The sequence below is a fragment of the Lissotriton helveticus genome, chromosome 7, assembly GCF_964261635.1.
Source record: "Lissotriton helveticus chromosome 7, aLisHel1.1, whole genome shotgun sequence".
NCBI classification, from domain to species: Eukaryota; Metazoa; Chordata; class Amphibia; order Caudata; family Salamandridae; genus Lissotriton; species Lissotriton helveticus.
In genome coordinates, this window is record NC_136068.1 from 1,709,879,365 (window position 1) to 1,709,906,425 (window position 27,061).

At 41.7% G+C, this 27,061-nt stretch overlaps 1 protein-coding gene across 1 annotated transcript in view; it reads right to left on the bottom strand.

Annotated features, from left to right (window-relative positions):
• Positions 1–27,061, bottom strand: part of NPHS1 (NPHS1 adhesion molecule, nephrin) — a 291,924-nt gene that overhangs the window by 54,351 nt on the left and 210,512 nt on the right. The window contains exons 21-23 of the mRNA XM_078653831.1: positions 24,428–24,609; positions 13,653–13,712; positions 11,997–12,113 (exon numbers count right to left, since the gene is read on the bottom strand). Of these exons, the coding sequence (XP_078509957.1) occupies positions 11,997–12,113; positions 13,653–13,712; positions 24,428–24,609 (359 nt within the window). The remainder of the gene's footprint in view (positions 1–11,996; positions 12,114–13,652; positions 13,713–24,427; positions 24,610–27,061) is intronic.

Genomic DNA, 27,061 nt, shown 5'->3' on the forward strand with positions numbered 1-27,061 from the left:
AGTTACTGATGATTTATGCGAACATGCACATATAATTAATAATAACAGACGTGCTCTAAAATGGCCGCATCTTTTAACTGAAGGTAAGACCTTAGCAGCAGTCTACTCACTGTTTGATAAGATTTTTGCACCTTTAGTAGGACAACCTTTGTTAACTGATAGCTGTGATCACTTTGTTGAGCTACACAAGGTTTTTTTTAACGAACTAAGAATCTATATGTCCAAAATGCCAAGGAAGAAACAGCAAAATGTGCGAGTGGGATGCCATGGGAAAATTTGGTACGATCATACATGTAAAATGGCCAAGAGGAAGCTCTTAAATGCTATTAAAAACAAATCCCAAGATGACGTTAGACTCGCTAGGGATGAGTATAAGCATGTTCAAAAAGTTTCGAAAAAAACATGGGAAGAGTTAATTTGGGCTGACATGTTGACTGCTGCAAAACAAAATGATAATGTTGGCTTTTGGAGGTTGGTTGCAAATGGGGGGCATGCAGGAAGGCCTGTGAAGGACACGTTTATTGATGAAATGACATGGGTGATACATTTTACCAATTTGTATAAACAATATGACAGTGGTGATGAGGAGTTCCCATGTTCACTTCCCCTACCTGTATGCCTTGATTTTACCCTGGACAAAACAAATAGGGCAATCAATGAATTAAAAAATAACAAAGCTCCCGGCCCGGATAAAATACCGGGTGATCTCTATAAACATGAATCTGAAGTCTGGGCCCCTTATATTAATTGTCTGTTTAATGCTCTGTCCATAAGTTGCAAATTTCCTGATAGTTGGCGTGCAGCAGAAGTTGTCCCAATTTTCAAAAAGGGGAATAGATCCGTCCCCTCAAACTACAGACCTATTAGCTTAATGGACATTCTGCAAAAACTCTATGCCAAACACTTGCTATTTAGGATAAATGATTGGTTGGAGGAGTCATCTATACTTTCCAAATTTCAGGCAGGCTTTAGGTCTAAGATCAGCACCATAGACCAGGTCTTTAGATTTTGTTGTCTGTATTGGAAGTATGTTCACATTAGGAAAGGTCATTTGTATGTAGCCTTCATTGATTTGAGAGCGGCATTTGACCTTGTTCCTCGCAACTTGCTTTGGAGATCCTTAAACAAAGCCGGCCTGCCAGGAAGCCTCTTGGTCCACATAATTGAGCTACATGCTAGAAATCATGCTAACATCAGATGGGGTCCGAATGGCGAACTGACGCGTGACATCCCGATTAAGCGTGGTGTCCGACAGGGATGCGTCCTGGCCCCCACCTTGTTCTCTATTTTTGTCAACGATGTCCCTGATTACCTTAATGCTTGTAGCAATGATTCACCTCAGCTCAATGGAGAAAGGGTGCCTGCGTTGCTCTTCGCGGATGATACCATCTTAATATCCCAAACCAAGAAGGGCCTCCAGGCACTCTTAAACTCCTTTAGTAGCTACTGTGTGACCAAAGGGCTAGAAATAAACGTTGATAAAACCAAATGTATGGCTTTGAATCCTAGTAGGCCGGACAGAGGGAACCTGATCTTGAACGGGGAAATTCTAGGTACCGTGGAAAACTTCACCTATTTGGGGGTAGTACTTGACTCTAAGTTAACATGGAAGGCCCAAATCGAGAAAAGTAAGGTGTCATATGCTCATAATGCCAAACCAATAATCTGTAGATTGAATGCTAGTACAAGTAAAAGTGTAACACCTGTACTTGAACTTTTTAAATTCAAAATTCAATCTGCCGCCCTATACGGGGCTGAGATATGGGGACCCTGGGCCAGGGAGAGTTTTCAAGGCCTGGATAATAAATTTATGAGAACAATTGTAAGGGTCCCAACTAGTACACCGCTAATTCCCCTTCAGCTCGATTTGAATTTTAAACGAACCGACCATCTAACTACTTTAAGACCGTTAATGTTCTGGATAAGGATTTGGTCCACCCCAGAATTGATAGACTACAGGAATGGTCTCAGAGAAGTAATGAACTTAGATTCTTTTAATTCCCTTCGGTGGTTCGGGCATATTAAAAAATGGTTCGTAATTCTGGGCTTGCATTCGTTCTGGGAAAACCCAGAGAACCTACCTTCCTTTGCTAGACCCATGGTAAAAAGAGCCTACTGGTCCTTTATGAATAATAGGCATGCTCATGAAAGCAGAATTGGCACTCTAACCCAAAACTTTTTATCCTTCAAAGACGAACCTTGTTTTGAATCCTTCTTGGACGAAATAGAGCCCCCTGTTGCTAAGACTCTCTTCTTGAAGTTCAGGTATGGGAACCTCATGCTGAATTCCAACATAGAGCGTTGGTCAAAGAATAAACCGGATTATCTGAATAGTACAAGTGAGAGATGTCCTATGTGCTCAGACTTATGTAAGGAGAATGAGGTCCACATGTTGTTTATATGTAAAGCGTATCTGAAAGCTCGAAAAAGATGGCTTAAACCCATGTGTGTACTTTTAGGAACCAGATCCTGTTTAACAGCATACAGGATCTTAAAAACTAATACTGCTCAGTCTATTGTATTCAGCATTAGTAGGTTCCTCTACTCTGTGTACATTGTCCGAAGGAGATTGGGACAGATGCTTTAAGTTGGACTAATTTTAAAGACTGAACCTTGCTGCTAAATGAATGATGTTTTAAATTGATTGATGAAACCTAATTCCGCACTTTATTATAGAATTGGTTGTTTTAAATGAATTGATGCATGTATACTGTTACGATTTTTTGTTCTATGTAAGTATATATGTGTGTCTTTTATGGCCATTCGTCCGAAATAAATAAATAAATAAATAAATAAATAAATAAATAAAAAGGTCATTAGATGTAATCCTGCCAATTACGCCTGATTAGCCTTGTCAAATATTCATTAAATACTATTTTTCAGCACTATTATTTAGGCTTGAGAGACTAGTCAACACTAACTCAATCCTATCTATAATCCAGCAGGGTTTAGAAAAAAGAAAGGCACCATTAATCAGGTTTTCAAACTCCATTCAATTTTGGAACAACTAGTCAAACTAAAGAGAGCTCCTTTGTAGGTTGTATCTGTGGACCGTCATTCCGTGTTTGACAATATCCTGAGGCATCTTCTATGGAATTATCTTCGGGAGATGGTGGTCCACTAGATTTACTAAACATCTTGATTTGTCTCCATGACAACAAATGTGGCCACTGTTATATGAGGATCTACAGTGGAAAAAGTGCAGCCTTTTGTGGTGAACAAAGGTGCCCACCCAACATGCCCTTTGGCCCCCCACCTTACTACCTTGTATATAAATGAGTGGTTGGGAACTTATCCAGTGCATTAATGATTATCCTTGCCTAGGTGGCACTTTATTGTTTGTGTATTATACTTGTTTGGTAACCAAATCGTCTATGGGTCTGCAAACTCTTTAAAACAAATTTCCGACTTCTGCAACAAAAGTAGACTAATAACTATCACAGACAAAACAAAATGAATGATGTGTAGACCACGTGAAGGTGTGAGAATCAACCTCACCCTGAACAATTCTAGTTTGGAACAGGAAGACATGTTTCCTTTTTTAGGGATGACCCTGTCAACATGTACCTCTTGGACAGCACATGTCCCCAGAATGAGGGATATTCTGGCGCAAAGGTCTGTAGCCATGGACTGCTTTGCTACAGAAAATGGGGGCCATTTTGTATCACCTGCCCTGGAAGTGTACAAGGCACAGACAGTGACAGAGCTGTTCTGTATGGTGCTGAAAATCTGCTGAGGCTTCTACCTGTACCCCACCTCTCCTTCTCTACCTAGACATGGGGATTACAAATATAGTTTCCCATGCTAAACTCAGACTCATATTCTATTGGCTAAGAGTCTGAGACGCAACCTCAGCGCTGCTCTCAGTAATATTCTGGGTTTCCCGGATAGCGCAGCCCTGGGGCTGCATAGAGTGTGTTAACAATGCATTGGGGAAAATAGGTATTTTACATCTTGAGGACCAGCCTAACATGATGATGTGTGATAGTGAATTAGTCACAACATTAGCATAGAAGCAGTGATCCATGTGAAGACACTTGCCCAATGCACACCATGGCAGCTTGACCAAGGCTTTTCTACAAAACAAACAAGTCCCCAAATCTGGGCCTGTTCTAGTTTATCCAACTCCGGTTTTAGCCAAAGCTCTTTCTTTTAAATTTATAACTAACATTTTGAAACTGACCCATTTTATCTCTGAAAGGGCCACGTTTCCTTCTCATTTTCTTTGTTGTTAAATTTGCACTGACGTCATTGAAAATAAGGCACATTTTGTATTCCTTTGTTCAGCATATACCGGCCCAAGATGTAAATAGTGGCTACCCCATCTAAAAGCCACAAGTGCCCAAAATGTAAAATGCTCTGAAGACACTGAAATTCCCCAGACATGTGAGATGGTGACTGCTGTGGCAGGCCTATCAGGCAACAGGAGGCTGGATTGTGACGATTACTACTGTTTTATCCTTTTGAATTTTCATGTTATTATATTACTGTATAAGTATTTTGCGTGCTTTATTGGATGTACACAGAATTAACTTTTTGAGTGTGAGAATCGTCCAGGAGTTCCCTGTTGATGCTGAAAAACACAGACTGAGCGTTATCCATCAGTGCCCTCCATGCTATATGGCCCTTGCTTTGCATGCTGCTTCCAGCGGCTCCTGCCAGCACTAAAGGATCCCACCAGTGTGAGCATCTTCAACAGTGTCCTGTGTTGTGTTGTGAGCTCGTGCCTACTGGTGAGAACATGCAATGGTTTTCTACAATAGACCTGACGTCTACCAACCATCAGGTACCCTTACATAAGAGTTGCAGACATTTGACTGCTTTCGTTACCCCCATCTTATTTTTCATTTCAAACGAGTTCCGTTTGGTTTGGCATCTGCCGCCTCCATGTTCGAACGAATCATGCATCTAATTTAAGGACATGAAGAATGGGGTCTTCTTACAGGACAACGTCCTTGTCATGGGGTCAGATAAGGTTGAACACAACAGTACCCCGGTTGAAATACTTCAAATCCTGGAGCAAAATGGTTTGACTGCGGAAGAATCTAAGTGCAAGTTTGGAAGAAAGAGTATGACATACTTGGGGCACGAAATCAGTTCAGTAGGAATTTGTCCAAAGTTTAAATTAGTGGATGGCATTAGGAATGCCTCTGTCGCTCAGAACAAATAGGTCAGATCTTTTTTTAGGTCTGAACAAATTTTATTCTAAATGTGTCCATAATTTTTCAGTGAAGATGTTTTCCATCAGGCAACTTTTAAAGAAAGCTTGAAAATTCTCTTAGACTGAAGAGTGCCAACTCAATTTGAGGGTATCCAGAATGATATTTGCTCAGCACCCGCACTTAAAGGTTTTGAACCTGGTCTCAAAAATGTCATCATTACTGACACCAGTGGTAAGGGTCTAGGGGCCAGATGTAGGTAGGGTTTTACCGGTCGGTAACGGCCGAATTCGGCCGTTACCGACCGGTAAAAGTATTTTGAGATGTAGGGGGCAGAATCGGTAAAATTACCGTTCGGTAAATTTACCGATCGGTAATTTTACCGAATCTGTAAATATACCGGTCGGTAAATTTACCGACCGGTATTTTTACAGATTCGGTAAAATTGATATGTAGGTGGGACTCTTATGAGTCCCACAAGGCCTAAGAAATCGGTATTTTACCATCAAATTCAATTTGATGGTGAAATACCGATTCAGGTGTGCATGCACATGTGTGCATGCACACCTGTGCCATATGACAGGCAGACCTGCCCTTAGGGCAGGTCTGCCTGCCATATGGCCCCGACCCTTTTTTGGGGGTGCTAGAGGGTGTCAAAGTGACACCCCCTGCACCCTTGTCAAAATCGGTATTTACCGATTCGGTAAATACCGACCGGTAATGCCCCATTCATTCCTATGGGCTTCAAAGCCCATAGGAATGAATGGAGCATTACCGGTCGGTATTTACCGAATCGGTAAATACCGATTTTTACCGAATCGGTAAAATACACATCTGGATGGACCTACATGTCCACCCTTCATATTTACCGATTCTTAATTACCGAATCGGTAAAATTCGGTAATTAAGAATCGGTAAATATTTTTTACCTACATCTGGGCCTAGGTGCGCTGTTATCCCAAGTGCAAGAGGATGGTATGGAATCTGTGGAGACATTCGCTTCCAGGGCCCTCACTCCCACAGAGGAGAAGTACTCCGTTACTGAGAGGGAAGCTTTGGCATGTGTCTGGGGACTCAAACATTTCAGACAATATGTTTGGGGCACGTGCTTTAGTGTGAGAACGGATCACAAGCCTTTCACTAAGGCGCTCACTTCCAATGTTTCTCCTAGGATTTCCCGTATGACTGTACAATTGTTGGACTTTGTATATGAAATCAGGTATGTACCTGGCGTTCGCAACAGAATTACAGATTTCCTCAGCAGATGCCCCTTACTAGTCAGTGGGGATACAAAGAATAAATGGGATGATCGGCTTGTTGTGTCCATTTCCGGTGAAGAATTGCACAGCATTTCTCACAATGAATGGGCCAATGGTTTGTTTCTAGATGAGAACTTGATGTCAGTTATCAATTACATTTGTGTAGGTTGGCCTGAGAAAGCTCTTTTAAGTAGTGACGTGCTGACTTTTTGGGAAGTCAGGAATGAGTTGTCAGTGGAAGAGGACCACTTACTTAGGAGTGGCAGATTGGTTCCACCACTGGATTTATTTACGGAACAAAGTTATCAATCTCTGTCATGAGGGTTATCTAGGTATTGTTAAGAGTGAGTGCAGGGTCAAACAGTCTTACTGGTGGCCCGGTGTAGACAAGGATGTAGAAAGGTTCTTGAAAAGATAGTGCACCAGCAACTAGCGGGTTTCTTAGAAACCCATGGTTTACTTCACAATTCCCAACACGGGTTTAGACCAGGCCATAGCACCGAGTCAGCCTTGATAGAGATGGCTGATTCCGTGCGGTGGAAGTTGGACGGGGGTTCGAGAGCGGTGTTGGTGCTGCTTGACTTGTCGGCAGCTTTCGACACCGTCTCTCACCCCGTCTCCGAACCAAAGGCATCCAAGGCAAAGCCTTGGACTGGCTGTCCTCGTTTCTATCTAATCGAACACAGGCGGTGTTTACCCCCCCCAACACCTCCGAAAGTCGACCGTTAAAATGGGGAGTCCCTCAGGGCTCCTCATTGAGTCCTCTTTTGTTTAATGTTTATTTTTCCCCCCTGGCTGAGCTCATTGCTCAGTCAGGAATTAAGGCAACCTCACAAAAAATCTGCTATGCACCCCCAGATTTAAAAAAGCTCGTTCTGGGGGAAAAACCTTTCAGGTATGTGAGTCCTCTCAATGGAAAAAGCTCCCTAATTCCATTAGGCTTATTCAGGAGGAGTTGTGCTTTCGCAAAGCACTGAAAACACACCTCTTCTGCTAAACCCCCCATGAGTGAGACCCAGTATACACACAGAAGCGCCGGGACACCCCGTTGGGGTAGCTGTGCGCTATACAAAACACACTAAATAAATAAATAAATAAATAAATAAAGAGTTGTCAGGGATTGTGTTCAATGTATCAATTCTGATAAGAGCTTGGTCACCCACAGATCTCCCTTACATCCTATTGTTATTTCGAGCATGCCGTGGGAGAGAGAAGGAATTGATGTCTTTGGCACTGTGAGAGACATCAATGGATTTCAAAAGTACATTCTTGTCACTTTTCTAAGTGATAAGAAATCAAGATTGTGGAAAAGGCTGATTCAAAAACGTTATTGTTTTTTTGGCAGAGGTTTTTGGATGAGAAGGCCTGCCCAAGGATTTAATCTCTGACAATGGTCTACAATTCATTAGTGACATTTTAAAGTTTTTTATCAAAGAGGCAGGTATAGTTCACAGGAACACTTCCCTCTATCACCCAGAGAGAAATGGTTGCGTTGAACGCTTTAATAGAGTCTTTAAAGGTATTATTGATCTGTCTTTTAGTAACCATTGAATTGGGAAGATGAACTAAGGAAAAATGTGTGTGCTTACAGGGTCACGTGTTGTCAGTCTACTGAGCATTCCCAATTTGAGGTGATGATAGGTATATCCCCAAGCACCACGGACAACATAGGGTGGTCGAATAGCACCAAAACTGTTTCATGGTCTCCCAAGAGGTGAACAACCTTTACAACGAAACTATTACAACGCACTACCATTACAACGCGGTCATTACAACGCAAACCATTACAACGCATTGCGCTGGGGGGCGCTCTAGGATAGGGAATAAGTTTAATTTTCTATCCAACACCTTCCCTAGTGTCCACGGGGACTGGGGTTGGAATAGAAAATTATACTTACCACTATCCAGCACCTCTAAGCGCTATGCGTTGTAAAGGTTTGCGATGTAAAAACCGCGTTGTAAAGGCAGGCGTTGTAATAGCCTGCGTTGTAACGTCATACATCCTCCCAAGAGAGTAAGAGACGCAATTGTGGCGGTTCAAACGAAGTATAAGGACAGGTATGACCGGACTCATGGGACTAAGAGAATGTGCTTACGTGTTGGCGACATCGTCAAAGTCAAGAAGGGAAGAATGACGCACAAAGGGGAGAGTAGATTTTCACCTCCTCTTAAAGTTGTTAAGATTTTGTGCAATTCTGCTGTGCTCAGTGATGCCAAGGTATGGCACGCTAATAGGATAGCGTTGTTTAAAGGCATGGATTCAGTTGTGAGCGTCAGAGATGTTGGATGTCATTTGGGAACAAATGTGCGTCCTTCATAGTATGGTTGGATTGAATATGTTTCCTCTTAAGGGAGCGTTTGTACCCCTGGACCATTGTTTGTTGCTATTGACAAAGAGCCGACTGTGAAAACCAATCCTAATGTTCCATTTTCACCTATCCGTTCTCCTCAGGGTTCGAGTACTTTTGCTTGTTCCCTGTCTGTTAAACCGAAAATCACAAGTTGTGCAAATTCAAATGTTGCAGAGGAGGGAAGTTGTGTGGGAGTTGGACAGATGGGTGGTATCAAGGGTGGGGAGGTCACTAGAGCTGGGAGGACTTGTGTTAAACCTAAACGTTTGGATGATTATATAACTGACATTTGTCAAACCTGATGCCCATGTCCTCTTACGCACTTCATGGCCTGTGCTGGTGCACTTTGCTTGGTAGTGCCTCTTTGACTGGGTTTCCTTGTATTCTGTTCCTATTAATACTTTTTAGCTTTGGGGGGTTTCTCCTTTTCAAGATCCTGTGTAATGCTTGTGTTTTTTTATTATCTGGGGATGGAAAAGAGTCTCTCCTTGAGCTGTGGAATATGATGAGGTCACCAGACGACAGAGCACTGGAATGAGAAGAGGTTTCTTTTTAACTCCTCGACGTTGTACTTGGATTAAAGTCAATAAAGAAATGTAATTTAAATACAAATATCTCCAAGGTTCTGCTTCACAACATCCTGTTAGTGGACAGTAGCCCAGCAGTGAGAGCCTCCTCCAGCAGTTCCTGCTACTAGGAGCACCCCCTAACAGTATCCTTCCAGTGCTATAGGCCCCTACCTGTGAGAGCCTCCTCCAGCAGTTTCTCTCACTAGGAGCATTGCTGTAACTTATTTATGGTTGTAGAATTCTCGGTATCCTCCAAGGTGGAGTGTGCTGCCAGCAGTAAGAGTTCTATGACTGGCAGTTATCCCAAGGCTAGTGTGGGAGCTCTGTGTTCATCTGTGTTCCCTTATACTAATACAGGCACAGTTAAACCATTCCAGTGTGGAGGCAACTACTTTATAATACTGGCGTCGAGGATGGGATGGCGATGCAGTTTTAAAAGAAGTTATGATGCTGATCTTTAAATGTGGGGGGCTTTCTATAGCTAACAATGGTTACTAGGTTATTTGAGAACATGACTGGTGTAGTTGTTTCTTACTAATGTATGATGAGGATTTATTGGCTAGAGATGTGGTGACCGGAAGGGTTGTAGCAAAAAGAAATGGAGGGGACACTAGTGGAGCACAGGGTGTTGTTCCTGATATCCAAATGAGGGAGAGAGTTCAAAGGTGTTGGAGGCCTCCAGAGTACCTAAAAGATTATGTAAGATAGAGTGCTCTGTGGTGCCGTGCAATATTTACAGTGTTTGTAGTAGTATATGATGCGTAGTATTTATCATGTTTTGTCAAATAGTATTTTTAGTAACATGTGCAGCAAGATTTGTTTTCTTTCTATATGTAAGTTTGTGGGATGTTTTATCTTCCATTGTTATTTTCGAGTTTACACTTGTTTTTATATAAAGGGAATAGATGTATTGTATCTTATTTATGGTTACAGAATTTTTCGGTTTGCTCCGCATGCCGATAATTCCAATGTGAAGTGCGCTACTAGTAGTAAGGGTTCTGTGACTGCCAGTTATCATGAGGCTAGTGTGGGAGATCTGTGTTAATCTGTGTACCCTTGTACTAGTAAACATACAGTTCTAGTGTGGAAGCAAGGACTTTACAATAAGCATCTCCTAACAGTATCCTTCCAGTGCTATAGATCACTACCAATGTAGGCCTCCTTCAGCAGTTCCATCAATCGCCAATGGTCCCACCAGTGTGAACAGCCCCCAACATTGTCTTACTATTAGGGATTCAAAAACACTGGCAGGAAACTGTTGGGGGATGGTCCCAGTGGTGGGGTCCTTTAGTGCTGGTTGGAACTTCTGTATGGAAGTTTCACTGCTGGGGATCTATTGCACTGGCAGGACCTTTCAAGAGTATGCTTGGGGTCCTTCAGCACTGTCTGAAACTTCTGGAGGAGCCTTCCACTGTTGGGCAGTTTCATCAGGGCTGCACATTCTGCTGCCACTTAACTTTGGACACTTGCTCTTTGTTTACTGTCAAGGAAAAACAAGGTCAAGGAAAAATTAAAACCATGTAAACCCATAGAGCAAAAATGAAGTGCTGTCCTTGATGTGAACATATTTACCCTCAGACCACCTGGTTAATCATACCGGTTGCCTAAGGGATGAACGAGATACGTGGTACTCCGGACGTGAGATTCCACAATCACTCCAGCCGGAGTTCCACGTATCTCGTTCATCCCTTAGGCAACCGGTATGATTAACCAGGTGGTCTGAGGGTCTTGACCTTGTTTTTCCTTGACAGTAAACAAAGAGCAAGTGTCCAAAGTTAAGTGGCAGCAGAATGTGCAGCCCTGATGAAACTGCCCAACAGAATATGGCAGTGAAACATGTCGGCACTGGCACTAGGTAATGGTATGCATGATTAGCTACCAGCCTTTTTACTGACACAGCACCTATAAATTGTCCCTATGAATAAAGTTGTTTAAGGGAATTAGTTGCTGTGTGTTTTATGCACTTTTTTATGTTATATGTTTGTCACTAGCAGACTGTTTCTGCTTCTCACAATTTGTCACATTTTTGTGTTGTTTGTGTTTGGACACTCTTTTCCTTCTTTCTTTGAGGACCAAGTGACGACCAATGATGAGACAGGGGCTTGTCTGGAAATTTCATACTAGTTACCCCATTGGTGGTGTTTCCGTGAGGTGTCACTTGGCCTTCACACATTTTTTTCTGAGGAGAATGTGACTCCACACTTTGAAGGTGGAGGTGTGTGTTAGACCTAGTTGGGTCACACGACTGGGTGTTCGTTGTTTTTCTGTCAAGGAAAAGTGGTCTTTTAAGTACTCTGGCGCATAGCAGTAAAGCACCTCCACACTATTTGTGTGATGCTTGAGTGGTTATCAGTACTATATGACTGTGCTTCTCCCTTACTGACTCGTATTGACGCCCCTGGACAGGGTCTTGTTGATTGTTCTATGACTTTTGAGTGGAGGGCGACCCTGCCTGTTCCCCCTCTGGGCTCCAATTGTGATTTATAATACCCTTGTGATCTTGACAACAGACTGCCACAGCAAATCATCAGAAAAGGAGTAACTTCTATGTCCCTGACAACAGTGCCTCCTGCAGTCTGAGCTTTCCTTACCAGGCCCAGCCAGTGTAATCTGCCTTCAGCAGAGTGAGCAGGTGTGGTATCCCTTAACATACATTACCTGTGCGGGCACAGCGTTTCCGGATCAGGCATCCAATGAACGTGGCATTCGAGATGAGGATGACCGCCCCCATGGCAGCCAGGGTTACAATGAGGTAGAGCGGGAGCGCAAAGGCTTCTGGAGGAGAAACACAGTCATAATCAGAGCAGATCTGAATGTCCCAAAACCCTGAGCCACCTCCCTTGATCAAATATCTCAAGGTTCCCTCAACCAAACACCAACGTGTTCAACTCTCAACCTTTTTTTAAGAGCTTCCTGTGTCTAACTCAATTCTGACTTCCTGTCTGTGGGTCATGAACATGTACTGGTGCCCTTAATGCAGCGGTTCTTAGCCTTTTGACTTCTGTGGATCCCCACTGAATCCTTACTAGAATCCGAGGGCCCCCACTGAATCATTATAAGTAGCTGGGGATCCGCGACCGAAGCTATTTCTATGATTTGGACCTCAAAACAATAAAACAAAAGTACAAAAAACAAGTATACACCAAACAATTGCTCAAATTGAAATATTTTGTGCAATTCACAATCAAACATACATAAAGTTTTCAAATTTTCAAATTGTATTCTTTATTTGTGTATACTTTATTAATTTTAATAGAGTCATTTTAATATTTTTTATTTTTGTAAAACAATTTTGGATTCCCTGAGTAGGTTTTGTGGACCCCCATGGGTCCTCAAACCACAGCTTAAGAACCATTGCCTTAATGGTTCCCATATATGAGTGGTAGAAATATTTCGTGAAGTTAGCCAAACTGGCTCTTCTGCATGACATATTTGACAGTGAAGACCCACCCCCGCATTAGTGCGGGTGGATGGGCCCAGCTCTTATAGAGCTGATTATTTATAACCTAAGACATTGGAGTATACCTGCCATTCCTACACATGAGTAGTGGTTTGCAGAACTTTTCAGGCCAGCTACATACGAGAGGCATATCTATAAACCTCAGGGGTGCCTCCAGTGGTTTGAAACAATCTGATACAGCCAATGTTACTACACATTCAGGCTCTATTATACTCAACTGAATGGTCGCTTCTTGTACATATGGAAACCTTGTTCTACACAATTCACTGCATATATTCACCTATGGTTCCATACTTCACTTGGGGATTCACTGCACAAAGTATACTGCTTTTTGAATTTAAGAAAGTGATTTATACTTGTACACCTATACTTCTACTGTGTATATATAAATAATTATCAAGTCTAACTGTGTAGAGAACTTATTTTTCCACTTGCATTATCCTTGTCCCTTACGAATGTATCGCCATTGTGCATGTATTTACAATTGAAATACTATTTATCATTTCTGCTGGAACTGCATTATCCTACCATAGGCATGGCCTACTATAATTCTATACCACAGGTCAAGATACCAGTGTTGGGCATGTCGGGACGTATCCTTACAGCATCTCTAATACTAGGTCCTGTTTACTAGAGCTAGGCAGGATATGTCCTATTGTAACTTATGGAGCCATGTCCTAGGTACGAGAGATAGGGGGACGGCCACCAGGTCATGCATACAAGCGATTGATGGGTAATGGCCAACCCTCATTAAAAAAATCATTAGTTAAAGATTGAACCTTTGTTAAGTATGCCTATGCACTCCACCCCCAGTACCAACCTCGACATCTCAGCCTGGCTACTTCTTTGCTTACCTGGTGGTGGACCCATTGGCGTGGAGGGCTCTTCAATCCCTGGACCGATCACGAAATGTTCTGACAAAGAAGAGGAAGGAATAATGTGAAAATAAATGAAATTCTACAAGTGGATACACATATTTTCCTTAATATTTTATTATTTCGAAAATGCAGCATATGCATTTTGGGTTTTAATTAGAAAACAGAACAATCCTGTTACTGTTAGCAGAATCTCCTGATTTACGCCATATTAGATCATGTTGAGAACATGAAGAGTGGTTATTTTTGTGAAAATAGAGGGTTTCTTCTACATTAGAAATTTCTATTGTAGAACAGAAACCTCTGTGCCATTTTTGCACTCCATTCCCAAGGGAGCCAGATCTTAAACCAACACTACAATTTTATGTGAAGAGGTTGTGCTGCACACCCACTTGGCTAGATATGTGTGAGGGTTCAGATAAAAGATGTGCATACCAGAGATATCCTTGGTCTCTGAAAAAGAGATCACAACGGTACAGGGGCAGAGAATACAGGAGCAGCGAGACAGGGCATAAGCTGACCCTGGAGCGATTACAATGACACTGGAGCACAGAACGTGCTAGGGTGGTACAGTGGCGCTCCAGAGAGGATATAGTGACACAGAGACGACAAACACACAGATACACCAAAACAGGAAAAACTGTAAAACTTGATACACCGACACTGGGACAGGGAATACATTGAAATTAGGATAGGGAATAGTGTAACAATGAAACAACAAATGCAGTGACACTGGGATAGGGAATATAATGACACTCAGACTGTAACATTTCTGGAGGAAAGGCTTTTTGGCATATTCCACACAGACTACGTTAGCGGAACACTAATTTGGAAGACTCAATGAATGAGAATTTGATAGCAATAGAGAGCATATATGCTCCTAACACCAATCAAACAATATTCCTTGAGCTAATGTCCCCGAATATGCAACACAAGATAGACATACCCAGACTATGGTGGGGGATGGTGGTGGAATTATAGCTGAGTACACGATGTGGAGCTGGACAGGACCACCCCACCACCATGTGGTATCCCAAACCACATGCTCTTCATTTGAAGAGTGATTGAAACTCTGACACATTGTGGTACATGCCCACAGGAGAATTGTGTGATAAATGAAGATGCAGGGTATCCAGTGGTAACATGAAACAGGATCAGGTTTATTCATAAGGTTGGAGTCTCACGTTACAGGCAAAGTAGGTATGAAGGAAGCCACACTGGGAGAAGCATTCTTGTGCTTAGCTCACGCACTCAACTGTCTGTTCTCTCAAACCATGAACACACCAGCATTTAAATTACATCAGTGTTACTCTGGCTTAGCAGCAGGGCACATAACACTAAGGAGAGAATGCATGGCAAAGATGAAGATACCTCACATGTGTATTTTCTTTCACATCTGCAGTACACATCTACACATCAATTTGGCTCTATTTTCCATGGTACCACTGTGCTAGTTCTCCTAACACACAATTGAGAGTACTTGAACTGTATACTACCAGATTATAATCCTTTATTAATGATGCTGGGGAGGGTCACAAATCACTGATATGCCCTCACAGAGGCTGTCAACTAGTGGTCTACAGAATTCAGCTTACAAAAGTAGTATAAGAGCAGGTATAGTTAATTATTTCAAGGACAACGAGGGCTCTGTCCCGTACGCATTGGCCAAACGAGAGGCCTCCAAAGGGGTGCTTTGGGATATACAATAAGACTTCTGACAGAGGAAAGAGGCTCCTAAAAGGTGAAGCATTCCACCGCAAAAAGCCCCTAAGAGAATTAGACAATATATTATCAGGTGAAATTCAGACTGCCCAACACCTACAATGTACCCGATGTCACTTTACACCTTTTTGACACAATGGGATGTTGTCACTATAAAGAATACACAAGAAAACATTACTCAAAATGGTGATAGGACATGGAGCTGCTGGCCTGGTGTGCAATACCCGCCGGTTCACAGGGTGGCCTACATGGAGAATTCACTGTCTATTGTAGACAACTCTATTAAGTACCCCTAACACACAGTATGGCATTGGGAATCAGAGTATATCTGGAATCCAATAGAGTGCCTGTCATATCACAGAAACAACGGGATGCTGAGATTGACCCTTAACTTCAATAGCCAGAGATGAACTTGTTCAGCATAAGACATCTGGTTTGGACTTAAATGTTGTGCCTCATATGCCACAAAATTAGTTATACATCTATTCTCCATATATGAGTTTGTAAAATAGGGCTTCCTTCCTTCATCAAGCAATCATAAAGGAAATTGTAATGGTGCATAAAAAGCCAGGACATGACACCATAGAAGTCAGATTTACATTACAAAACATTGGGGAAAGTATTGGCCAAAGGACTTGTCCCAGCTGCAAAACTTTCAAATTGTGGCGGCTATTTCATAACATGGATGTAATCTCTAAGAATGCTCCTACGCCGTTGGCGGCCTCTACAAATAAGTACAGTAATTGGAGAGTTTCAAATGTCTTCTCTGTATTTTCAATTTTTACTAGGACAAAAATAGATACTGCAATTCTAGCATGGATTGACTTTCTGTATATGAATCCCCCGTTGCCAGGGTATGCACCAGTGATTCATATGTGGACTGTACTCAAAAGACAAGGGATACCCTGGAAGGGATGGCCCCGACACACATATTATCCTCCATGGCCATGAAGCCCTGGCATATTTTTTTGCAACAAATAGTCCAATATGGGGAACACCACTGTCAAACAGGCACCATATTATGTTGCTGTACGCAGCTGATGCTTTGCTTTATCTGAACAGAGCAAGGAGGGAAATCCTTGTTATTTTTGGATTCCCTAGCAGAATTCGGTAATGTACAAGACCTAGAGGTAAACTAGGAGGAATCTTGGGCCTGATTCACAAAGGCAAACTGAGACGAAAGTCCAACTTTACGACTTTCGGTTTTCACGAAGGGCATTTATGAATAGTAAAGTTAGACTTTTGTCTCAGTTAAACTTAAGATTTGGTCTTAAGTTTAACTGAGACCAAGGACTTGTGGTCTCAGCTAAACTTAAGATCAAAATTCAAGTTTAACTGAGACAAAAGTCTATCTTCACTACTTGTAAATGCCCTTTGTGAATACCGAAAGTCATAAAGTTAGAGTTTCATCCCAGGGTACCTTTGTGAATCGGTCCCCTTGTCTTTTTACGTTACACCAAATAGAGGATGAGGAACAATTGCAACTGAAAAGGTCTTTATTTCATTGGAACCTAAACATTTGCAGGTAACTCTGGTGTTCATAACTACCCCAACAAAGAAAACCAGTGGGCAAACTAGGCCAGTTGATGATGTCCATTCATAAATCTGTTTATTTCTATTGAACAATCTCTCCTTTTGGAGGAGTGCACTTTCTAAAATGGCCATAGTTCATTGACCTTTGTGTATCATGGCTCCAATAATGTTAATCATCCTCTGAATATTCATTTCTGATATGCACGCCTTGCTATCTGATTTCATCTGGGGTAAAGGCAGGAGAACAGTGGTCCTGGACAAATTACAAGTGCCAATAGGGAAGGGAGGATTGAGATTCCCAAACTAGGGACTATATTATCTTGCAGCCCGGCTTCAATGCCCTTACTTCAATATTCCAATGTCAGGTAGGGAAGAAGGTAGAACAACTTAACCTGGAGGCTGAACACACTGCGGACACTTTACATGGGGCAGTCAATGGAGACTAAGGCCTAGCACTCACTTGTTAACATTGATTGTTACCAGACATTGCTGGCATAGATGTTTGAGAAATGCAGCATTTCCAAGAAAGGTGCTGGTTACAGACAAGCACGTCTGGATCAATGTGGGGTTTATAAATATCGGAGTCCTATATCGTAGTGGCTCAATCTGTACATTTGTAATCGGAAGAGAATCTTCAGGCATCCCTGCAGCAGGAGCGCCCGTGTAGGTAAGAGTGGTGGGGCCGGGTTGTGGGGGGATTCGACAGACGACCACGAGAGAAAATTAGATAATTAAATTTCCCTCATTGTCGGCTGTCAAAATCTCCCCCCCCTCCTTACCCAGCCCCACCGCTCTTATCTGCACTGGCGGCTGCTGCACTACAGGTCACTTTATGGCTCATAATGCACTAGTAAGAGCTGCTCCTCTGAAGAAGGGGAATGCTATGATCACATCCGCAACAACTAATATATTACAACTCATACGGACCAGTGGGGCTGGGTAAGAAAAACAGGGCCCTTGCTTTATAGATCACTATCAGCGATATTTCAGACACATATTACAGCACTGAGAGAACAAAGAAACTCAAAACTCGACAGAAAGCTGTCAGATAATGAGTGGATGCAATCATGAGAAAGCATCCAAAAAGTGTCCTGTCATTCCAGGTTTAATTTTACCTAATTTAATTATTTGCACCAATTCTGCCTGTCCCATACATACATTGGTAGAATATTCAATAGTGCTGGGGTCGTATGCTCACTATGCAAAGCCACAAGGGCCAAATGCTATCATATGGTCTGGAAATGGTCCATAATCAACGAATATTTAGGAAAGTTAGTGTACCTAGTATTGAGTGTTAGTGATATAAGCCTTGCAATGCAGGCCAGAGTCGTGTCTGCTGTGACATTTACCCAAATCAAAAAAAAGCAGTTTCACACATAAATTTGAAAGGGATTTCCGTTCAGAATCAATGTGTAGTTGGATTTTTGGATGCAATGGAAATGATGCGGATGGATATGTTAACAAATAAAGGAAGCTCCAGGCCCAGGCAGTTCTAGAAGGACAGGATCCTTTTAAGGTGAATGATTGGATACCTATACAACGTGGACGAAGAGTTAAAAAGGGACTTCAAGGGGGGGCGTGGCTTTGGAGCCTTGGGCGATGGCCGCTGTTCCTGGGAGCTCCGTCGAGCCGTGAGCTTTCAGGACGGCTCTGGGCATATATTTCTCTCTCTGGACCGTGAAACTGCTTAAACCAGCCGTCGGAACCAGCGCTGCACCTCAGGATGGCATAACAACACCGCAGGGTGAGCCCAGGACCTCTATTTTTGATCCTTTTAGTGCCGCGTTGCGGCCGGAACACTGTGAGATGGTGTTTCCTCACAGAAATTATTCGTTCCTTATAATGGCACTATTTTTTCGTGGTATTTGACTGGTTCTTTCACTTTTTGGACTGCCAACATTCTTTCCTTTATGTTGCTGCCTCCAGGCTCCATTTATCTGCTTTATTTAGCGACCAAGTTGGTTCTAAGTTTCTTCCTGTCGCTTTATTCGGTATAGGTGGTTTTTTTCTTGTTGTTCTTCATGGCGCTGCCTCGCACTAATCGCAGGGGGTCACTTCACTCCGAGGACGCGGGTTTGGATGATTTTTACCCGTTTAATGTTTTACAGGATCCCATACTATGTGTGACTCTGCTAGTTCTAAAGGTCCTGTCTCATCTAATTCCTGACTGGGGGCAAAACAAGTGACCAAAATACCCTCTACGTCGATGTCTTCATCTGGCAAACGCGTAAAAGTGAATCCACCTTCACCTACTGACTTATCATCCTCAATATCTATGGAGCTCATTCTTGAGGAAATCCGTGCTCTTAAACCGCATATGGAATAAACGAATACCCAACTGCAAAATCTAGAGTCCAACTGGTCGCTCACCGAGCAAAGAGTTGGAGAATTAGAGTCCTGGGTTGATGTTGTGCAAGGACTTACAAATCAAGTCCCTCATATGTCCAAAGAAATAGTACAGCTTAACCCCTTCACCGCGGCGCAAATTTCGCCGCGGTACGGGTGATTTATGGCGTGTGCGTGGTTCGGACGGCCCCCGGCCGTCCTCCGCACACGCCCACCGTGACGACGCATGCAAGGGTGTTTAACAACAGATTGAAAATTTGGAAAATTGCAACAGGGGTAATAATTTATGCGTTTATGGCCTGGCGGAAAGTCTTGAAGGCCCCAATCCCATCTCCTTTTTTCAAACTTTCCTGCCAACCCTTTTGGGTCTCCCTGATACGCCATCTTTGAATATTCAACGGGCGCACCGTCTTGGTCAGGTTTCTCGTTCTACATCATCTCCTACAAAACCTAGAAAAGTTATTTTGTATTTTCTAGAGTACACTGATTTGCTTAAAGTCCTACGTGCTGCCAAACAACGTGGAAAGATTATCTGGAATGGTACTTCTCTCTTTTTCGCCCAAGATTATGCCAAAGTAACTGCGGAGTGTCGGAAAAGATTCTTGGAGATGAGACCTGCACTGCGCAATCTGAATGCTAGATATGGTATGGTTGTGGAAGAGGTGTGGCGCCGCGGCCAGGGCGACTGAACCTCAAATTACCTCAAAGTTAAAAAGGAACGTACGAAAATTGAATCTATTGTGACTTCTACTAACACTATCACCCATAAAGATGAGGATATTCTGTCTGAATTCACTAATTTTTATTAACAATTGTATACTCCGGAATCTCCTCCCCTATCAGCTGACATTGATCAATATTTATCCTCCATTCCCTCACCCTCATTACCTGATGTGGATTTTTCCTCTTTGGATAAGGGTATTTTTCCCATAGACTTCTAGATGCTATTCATGTTCTTAAAAAGGTAAGGCCCCTGGCCCTGACGGTTTTACAAAAGAGTTTTACTCTCATTTTTCTAATTTCCTAGTTCCCAAGCTTCATCAGTTATTTTGATTTTTTTATATCCTCTAAGAAATCTGAAGGATCCTTCCAGGAGGCTTTGATTTGTCTACTGCCCAAAGAAAATAAAGATCATACTCTCTGTAAAAATTATAGACCTATTTCCCTGATCAATCTAGATTATAACATTTTTGCGAAAATTCTTGCATTTCGTCTGGATAAAATCTTACCCCATTTGATTGGTAAGGAACAATGTGGTTTTATCAAGGGCCGTCATCTTTCTGACAACACACGTCGATTTTTTAATGTTCTTAGTAAAACCCAATCTTATAACCACTCATTGGCCGCTGTGGCACTAGATGCTGAAAAAGCTTTTGACAGAGTTAACTGTAAGTTTATTTTTTCAACTCTCCTTTTGTTTGGTTTTGGCCCAAAATTTCTTTCTTATATCTCACTATTGTATTCCTTTCCCAGATCCTTTACTTTTGCCAATGGTCTTGTTTCTTCTTTGTTTCCCCTTTTCCGAGGTGTCCGACAAAGATGTCCTCTCTCTCCTCTTCTTTTTATTCTAGCTTTAGAGCCTTTTTTAACAAAAATCCGAATGAATAAAGACATTGCTGGATTCCTTTATGGTGATAAACATCTAAAACTTTCTGCTTACGCAGATGACATCATTTTATTTATTTCCAATCCTCAATCATCTATCCCAGCCTTCCTATCAGAAGTCTCGAGTTTTGCAGTGGTATCAGGTTATAAACTTAATGTTGTTAAATGTGAAATTCTTCCTCTTAATAAGTTTTGTTTTCATACGTATTTTGTGTACTCCTCTTTTCATTGGAGTCCTACTAAAATCAAATATTTAGGTTTATGGTTCACTTCCTCGATTAAAGATACTGTGGCACTTACCTTAAAAAATTTGCAAACCACTTTAAATGATTCTACTACAAGATGGCCTCCTTTGTTCTTATCTTGGTGGGGTCGATTGGACTCTATTAAAAGGATGTTAGTTCCAATAATTTTATTTTTCCTTTCCAACCTTCCAGTTCATATCCCAAAATCTTGTTACAAAAATATCTACTCCACTTTATCTCAATTTTTATGGCAAAATAAGAAAGCTAGGATGTCTTTTTCCAAACTCAAATGTCCTAAACATCTAGGTGGAGTCAATTTTCCAGATTTGTATTCTTATCACACTTCATTTTTTCTTTCTCACTCTGTTTCTTTGTTATCGGAACGCTTGTCTGATTCTTCGTCTCTCCCATTGTGGGTAGAGGTTGAATCCTCTTTTTTCATCCTTTTACTTTTGTAGAATGTGTTTATTTATCACATATTCCACAGAAAATGTCTCTCCCCATTCTTAAGAATTCTAGGAAAATCTTTCTTCCCTTGTTCCTAGATGGTTTGGATGATCGCTCACGTTTCTTACAATCTCCTATCTGGTATAACCCACTTATTAAAGTCAGAAATAGAACTCTTTTCTGGAAAGATTGGAAGGATCTTGGTCTCACTTGGACTCATCAGCTTTTTCAAGATGGTGTTTGTATTCCCTTTTCCTCTCTCCAGTCTCGCTTCTCCTTCCCGATATCCTTCTACCCCAAATATAAACTACTGAGTGCAGCAGCACAGAATACTTATGACTCCCTCACCCCTTCCTCTTCTCAAAGTGAATCTTCTCCTCTCAATCTTCCTTTTGTATTATCCTCTTCCTCCGCATCCCAAATTTACAAGAAACTGCGGGACATTTCTGCCACTAGAGATAAGTCTAAAACAGAGCAAGATTGGGAATTAGACTTAGAGGAATCATTTTCTATTCTAACTTGGCATAAGATATGGTCCAAAATAAGGAAATCTTCTAGAGCAGCTAATACCACAAAAACTTTATTTTTTATTTATAACAGACTCTTGATCACTCTTGCCAAATTACATGCAATAGATCCTTCTATTCCCTCTGCCTGTTGGTCCTGCTCCGCAACAGTGGCGGATCTTAAACATATGCTTGTCCAAACATATGCTTGTCCATTGATTTACTCATTTTGGTCCAAGGTATGGCAAAAAATTAACAAAACTTTTTCTACTCAGTTCCCCTTTTCTCTAACTCACATTTTTCTAGATAGTCTCTCTGAAATATGGTCCTTCTCAAATAGTAACATTTCTATAGGTGACTTACTTATCGCAGTGGCATTTCAGCAAATCACTAGATCTTGGAAGAATTCCTCAAATGTCTCCTTTCAAGCCTGGTGGTATGATATTTGCTATAATCACAGATTAGATAGAGCTTATGTTCACCCTATTACCCTAGCCATCAAACAAGATTTATTGTGGTTACCCCATTACAAACTTCTTAGATATATCTGCTCAATCCCTACCCGTACATATTCCTTGTAATGAAGAAGTATCCAAACCTCCTTGAGGCAAATGCTAATTGTTTTGTTCTTTAATATTTTTTATCTCTAGGTTATCTTATAAGGTGTTATTGAACGTTTTGACACTTTCTAATTGTTATGATTTGAATGCAAAGCTTTATTATTATATTATTTGATCCTCCCCTTTTTCCCCCTCCCTTCCTTTCTTTATCCCTCCCCTCAGTTTCATTTTTACATTTTCTTCTCTTGCAATATGATATTTGCTGATACTAGAGTTTATTGTTTATGTATTGCACTTTTGTGTTCAATAAAATCCTTTAAAACTTAAAAAGGGACTTCAAGATTTTCTGCTGCTTAGTATGTGGTGAGAGTAGGTTTCCATGTTGTAGAGTCCCATGTTGTTTTGTTGTAAGGTAAAGTAGAATGAAAGGAAAAATGTATACTGGGTGTACTAAGAGGCCATGAAAATAGAATACGAAACATTGAAATATTACGCATACGGAAGTTGTATTGTAAGTGGATTTAATGTTTTTCAATGTTAGTCAATGTTATCGAAGGTGGGATATGTTGCATATGTGTTAATACTTTGTCATTAATAACGAAGTGGGATATGTTGCATATGCGTTAATGCTTTGACAATGATATCGAAGTGGGATATGTTGCATATGCGTTAATGCTTTGTCAATGATATTGAAGGGGGATATGTTGCATATGCGTTAATGCTTGTCAATGATATTGAGTGTTATCGAAGGTGGGATATATTTGCATATGCATTAATGCTTTGTCAATGATATTGAAGGCGGATATGTTGCATATGCGTTAATGCTTTGTCAATGATATCGAAGTGGGATATGTTGCATATCCGTTAATGCTTTGTCAATGATATTGAAGGGGATATGTTACATATGCGTTAATGCTTTTTAAATGATATCGAAATGGGATATGTTGCACATGCGTTAATGCTTTGTCAATGATATTGAAGGCGGATATGTTGCATATGCGTTAATGCTTTGTCAATGATATATAAGTGGGATATGTTGCATATCCGTTAATGCTTTGTCAATGATATTGAAGGGGGATATGTTACATATGCGTTAATGCTTTGTCAATGATATCGAAGGTGGGATGTGTTGCATATGAGTTAATGCTTTGTCAGTGTTATCGAAGGTGGAATATATTTGCATATGCATTAATGCTTTGTCAATGATATTGAAGGGGGATATGTTGCATAATGGTAAAGGTTGTCATCCTAGCGTCCAGCCTCTCTGCTTGAACACTGACATTCTGATTTTGTTCTATAGTGTTGGGTGTGTAAGTGGCAGCTGCTGTCTGGTCCTTTATACATGTAAACACATTGTTATACCAGTAAAGAAACTTACCAGTAATGATTTCCAGTTGGTTATTTAAAATATTGAAGAACATAATACACAACCTGACCAATACCACCTGTGAAGAGGGTGAGCACCATCAGGGGTGACGCTCACTCAAACAAGCCCCTCTATTACTTTAGGTAACCATGACCAGTAAGCTTCCACCCTCCTGATAGTCAGCATATGGACCCTATCACTATCAACGGGCCCTGCCCCATTACCTTCTGTGGTGATGTTCAGGAGGTCCTCATTACCTATAGTGTGCTGTTTCTATATTACATTCAGTGTGAACATACTCTTCTCCAAATTATTTATTTACTGATGGTCAGCATGCCTTCTGAGCCCTCTAGGAGTGTCAGTCAGCACATTCTCCACTCATATTACCTTCTTTGGTAAAGCTAAGCATACGTCCATGCATTACCTTTTGTAGTGACAGTCAGTACGGCGCCACCATCAGCATAGTCACTCTCTCCAAAGGCATTGATAGAGTTGACAGAGAAATTGTACGGTGTACCCGGGGTCAGACCAGTGATTGTGAAGGTGGGTGCCTGAGGTGGGAAGACGTCCACGTACATAAAGCTGGGGGCCTCTTGCCAGTAGTACCTGCAGAGAGAGCATACAAAGGGTCAAAAAGGATAGCGTCCGAGGCAAAATGGCACCTTGGTATGCTAATCCCAGGAAGAGTATTAACTAGGAACATACATTATGGAAGAACAACTGCAAAAAGATTTCCTCTGTCACTCGCTCACTTCTGTTCACTGGGAGTAATGTTCGCTGGCCTATTAGCGCTTAAGAGGCACCTGCATGCTGATTTATCCTCCAGTTTCTATCTAGACCAGTCCATCTATGCTTGCCAGATATGATGGCTGACAATCTTCTCAGATTACGACCTGTCATTTCTTAACTTGAACTATACCTCAAAGTACAAAGTGCGCGGTGTGAGTGGAGTGGGGTACATAGGAAGATAGGTTCAGAACTGGGCTGGGGGGTAAAATACCTCAGTCAGACCCCCGGTCCCATCCTGCAGTACTCCTCATATAGGGGGTTCTCCTTTTGCCCTGAAGAAAGTCCAGGACCTTTATGGCCTCATAGGACTGAAACATGTCGGCACTAGGGTCTTAGGACCATAATACTGCAACAAGACCCGCTTTTAGATTTGTATTGACCCAGACAGACCCAAGAATAAAGGGAAACCGGGGTCTGACTGAGGTATTTTAATCTTTAACCCCCCTGGCCGTTATCTATCCAAAGAGCTCCCAACACGGTGGTTGAGCCCACCCCGACTTTTAGGAGTCGGGGTGACTCGATGGTGAAGCATGACACCACCAAGGTGTGTGAGGGTAATTAAAACAAAAAGTGTTCTTTCCCAGACACAAGGTTGTGACTAGCACAACCTTCCACTGGAGAGGCACCCCTCATTTTTCTTTTTTTCCCTGTCCTTTGACACGGGTTATATACTAGCAACTCTGACCACTGTTTGGTCAATTGGAGTATTTTTTGTGATTAAAATTCTGCAACACCCATGTCTTTCAAACAGGTAAGCAATTAGTCAAATTTGCTGCAGAGTTAGGCAGCTGATAGTCAAGATACAATGGTGAGTCTGCAAGCTTTTGACTCTGATACTTGCACCCTTTTGTTACCACAACACCATAGTCAGGAAGAAAGCTCGTTCTATGCAAGCTATATTCCATTTGACATTTTTGTTTCCATCAAATTTGCTTGTGTCACCACCAGAACATAACATATACCACACATTGGAAAGAGGACCCTGTTTGGGCTGCTGCTTAAAAAAAAAAAATAACAACACCTTCTATTGTGCCATGGTTGTGGCTGGAAATTTAAAAGAGAGAAATATGTGAACAATAGTCCCCAGTGAATCATTTATGCAAAAACACTTAGAGGTTAATCAATGATATATGATGTAATATTCATATATGTGTATCTACTTGCTTAATTACATCTTCATGAAATAAATGACTGCAGGCAATCAATGCAATAGATGATCTAATTTGGACTAAGCATCAGTAGTATCATAAGAAGACCAAACAACGACAACAAAGTCTTGCAAAGTTTGCGAATGATGTTCATGTGTATTAACAAGATACATATGTGCAATTGTTTATTAATGGGGCTGACAGCGCAGTTCAACATGAAAAGATGCTTTAGAGAATAAGTATAAAAGAGCAACACCTGGGGCAGCGCGTTCTATGTAATAGGGCACACTTTCTCTGTTTGCGCCTGGTGTACCTGTTTTAAGGTGCGTCGGGCGCAAACAGGGAAAGTACACCCTATACATAATAGGGCCCCAGGCAGTAATAATGGATACTCCGCTCAATATTCATTATAAAAACAAAACTGTTCCCTTTGTCAGTGCCTGTTCTCCACTCTGTCCTTCTCTCTGAGCATCCTGTAGATCGTTGCTATTGTACTGAGGCTAGTAATAAGGTTCCCAACTTTCTCTGAGGAGAATACAGGACCTTTTTTCTAAGCCTGGGTGGTGAACTCCACTCCGCTCGCAGAGTTTGAGGCGTTTTCTGCACTCTGACTTACGCGTGAGTGTTTTTCCTCGCTCGCGTTCAGCAACATCAAGTGGCAAGCGCGAGCAAGGAAAATCAACCTCCTGGCGAGATTTTTCCTTGTACGCGATCGTCAACATCAAGTTGGCGACTGCGAGTGTGGAAAATCAAGCTCCCGGTTCGCATTGAGAAAGCTGCCACTTGAGTAAATATCTACTCGAGCGGCAGACAAGGAAAGCAACGCTCGTTTGCACTGTGCAAGGTTCCGTTCGCAATGATTGCACAGTGTGGACAAGCATCTGGCACTGAAAATCACAGTGAATGGCATTTTTGTATTGAACTCCACCGCTTTTTAAAAAAAAAAATAGACATTTTAGTTCCAAACAGTTCAAAATAAAAATAGAGCAGCAATGTTAATATATATCTGCACCAACGAACGGGGGATAATAACGTACAGAAATAGACAACAATTTGAAGATGATTTAACAAAGCTGGGCAGCGAACCATACTCAAGCCGAGATTTATATATCCATATAAGT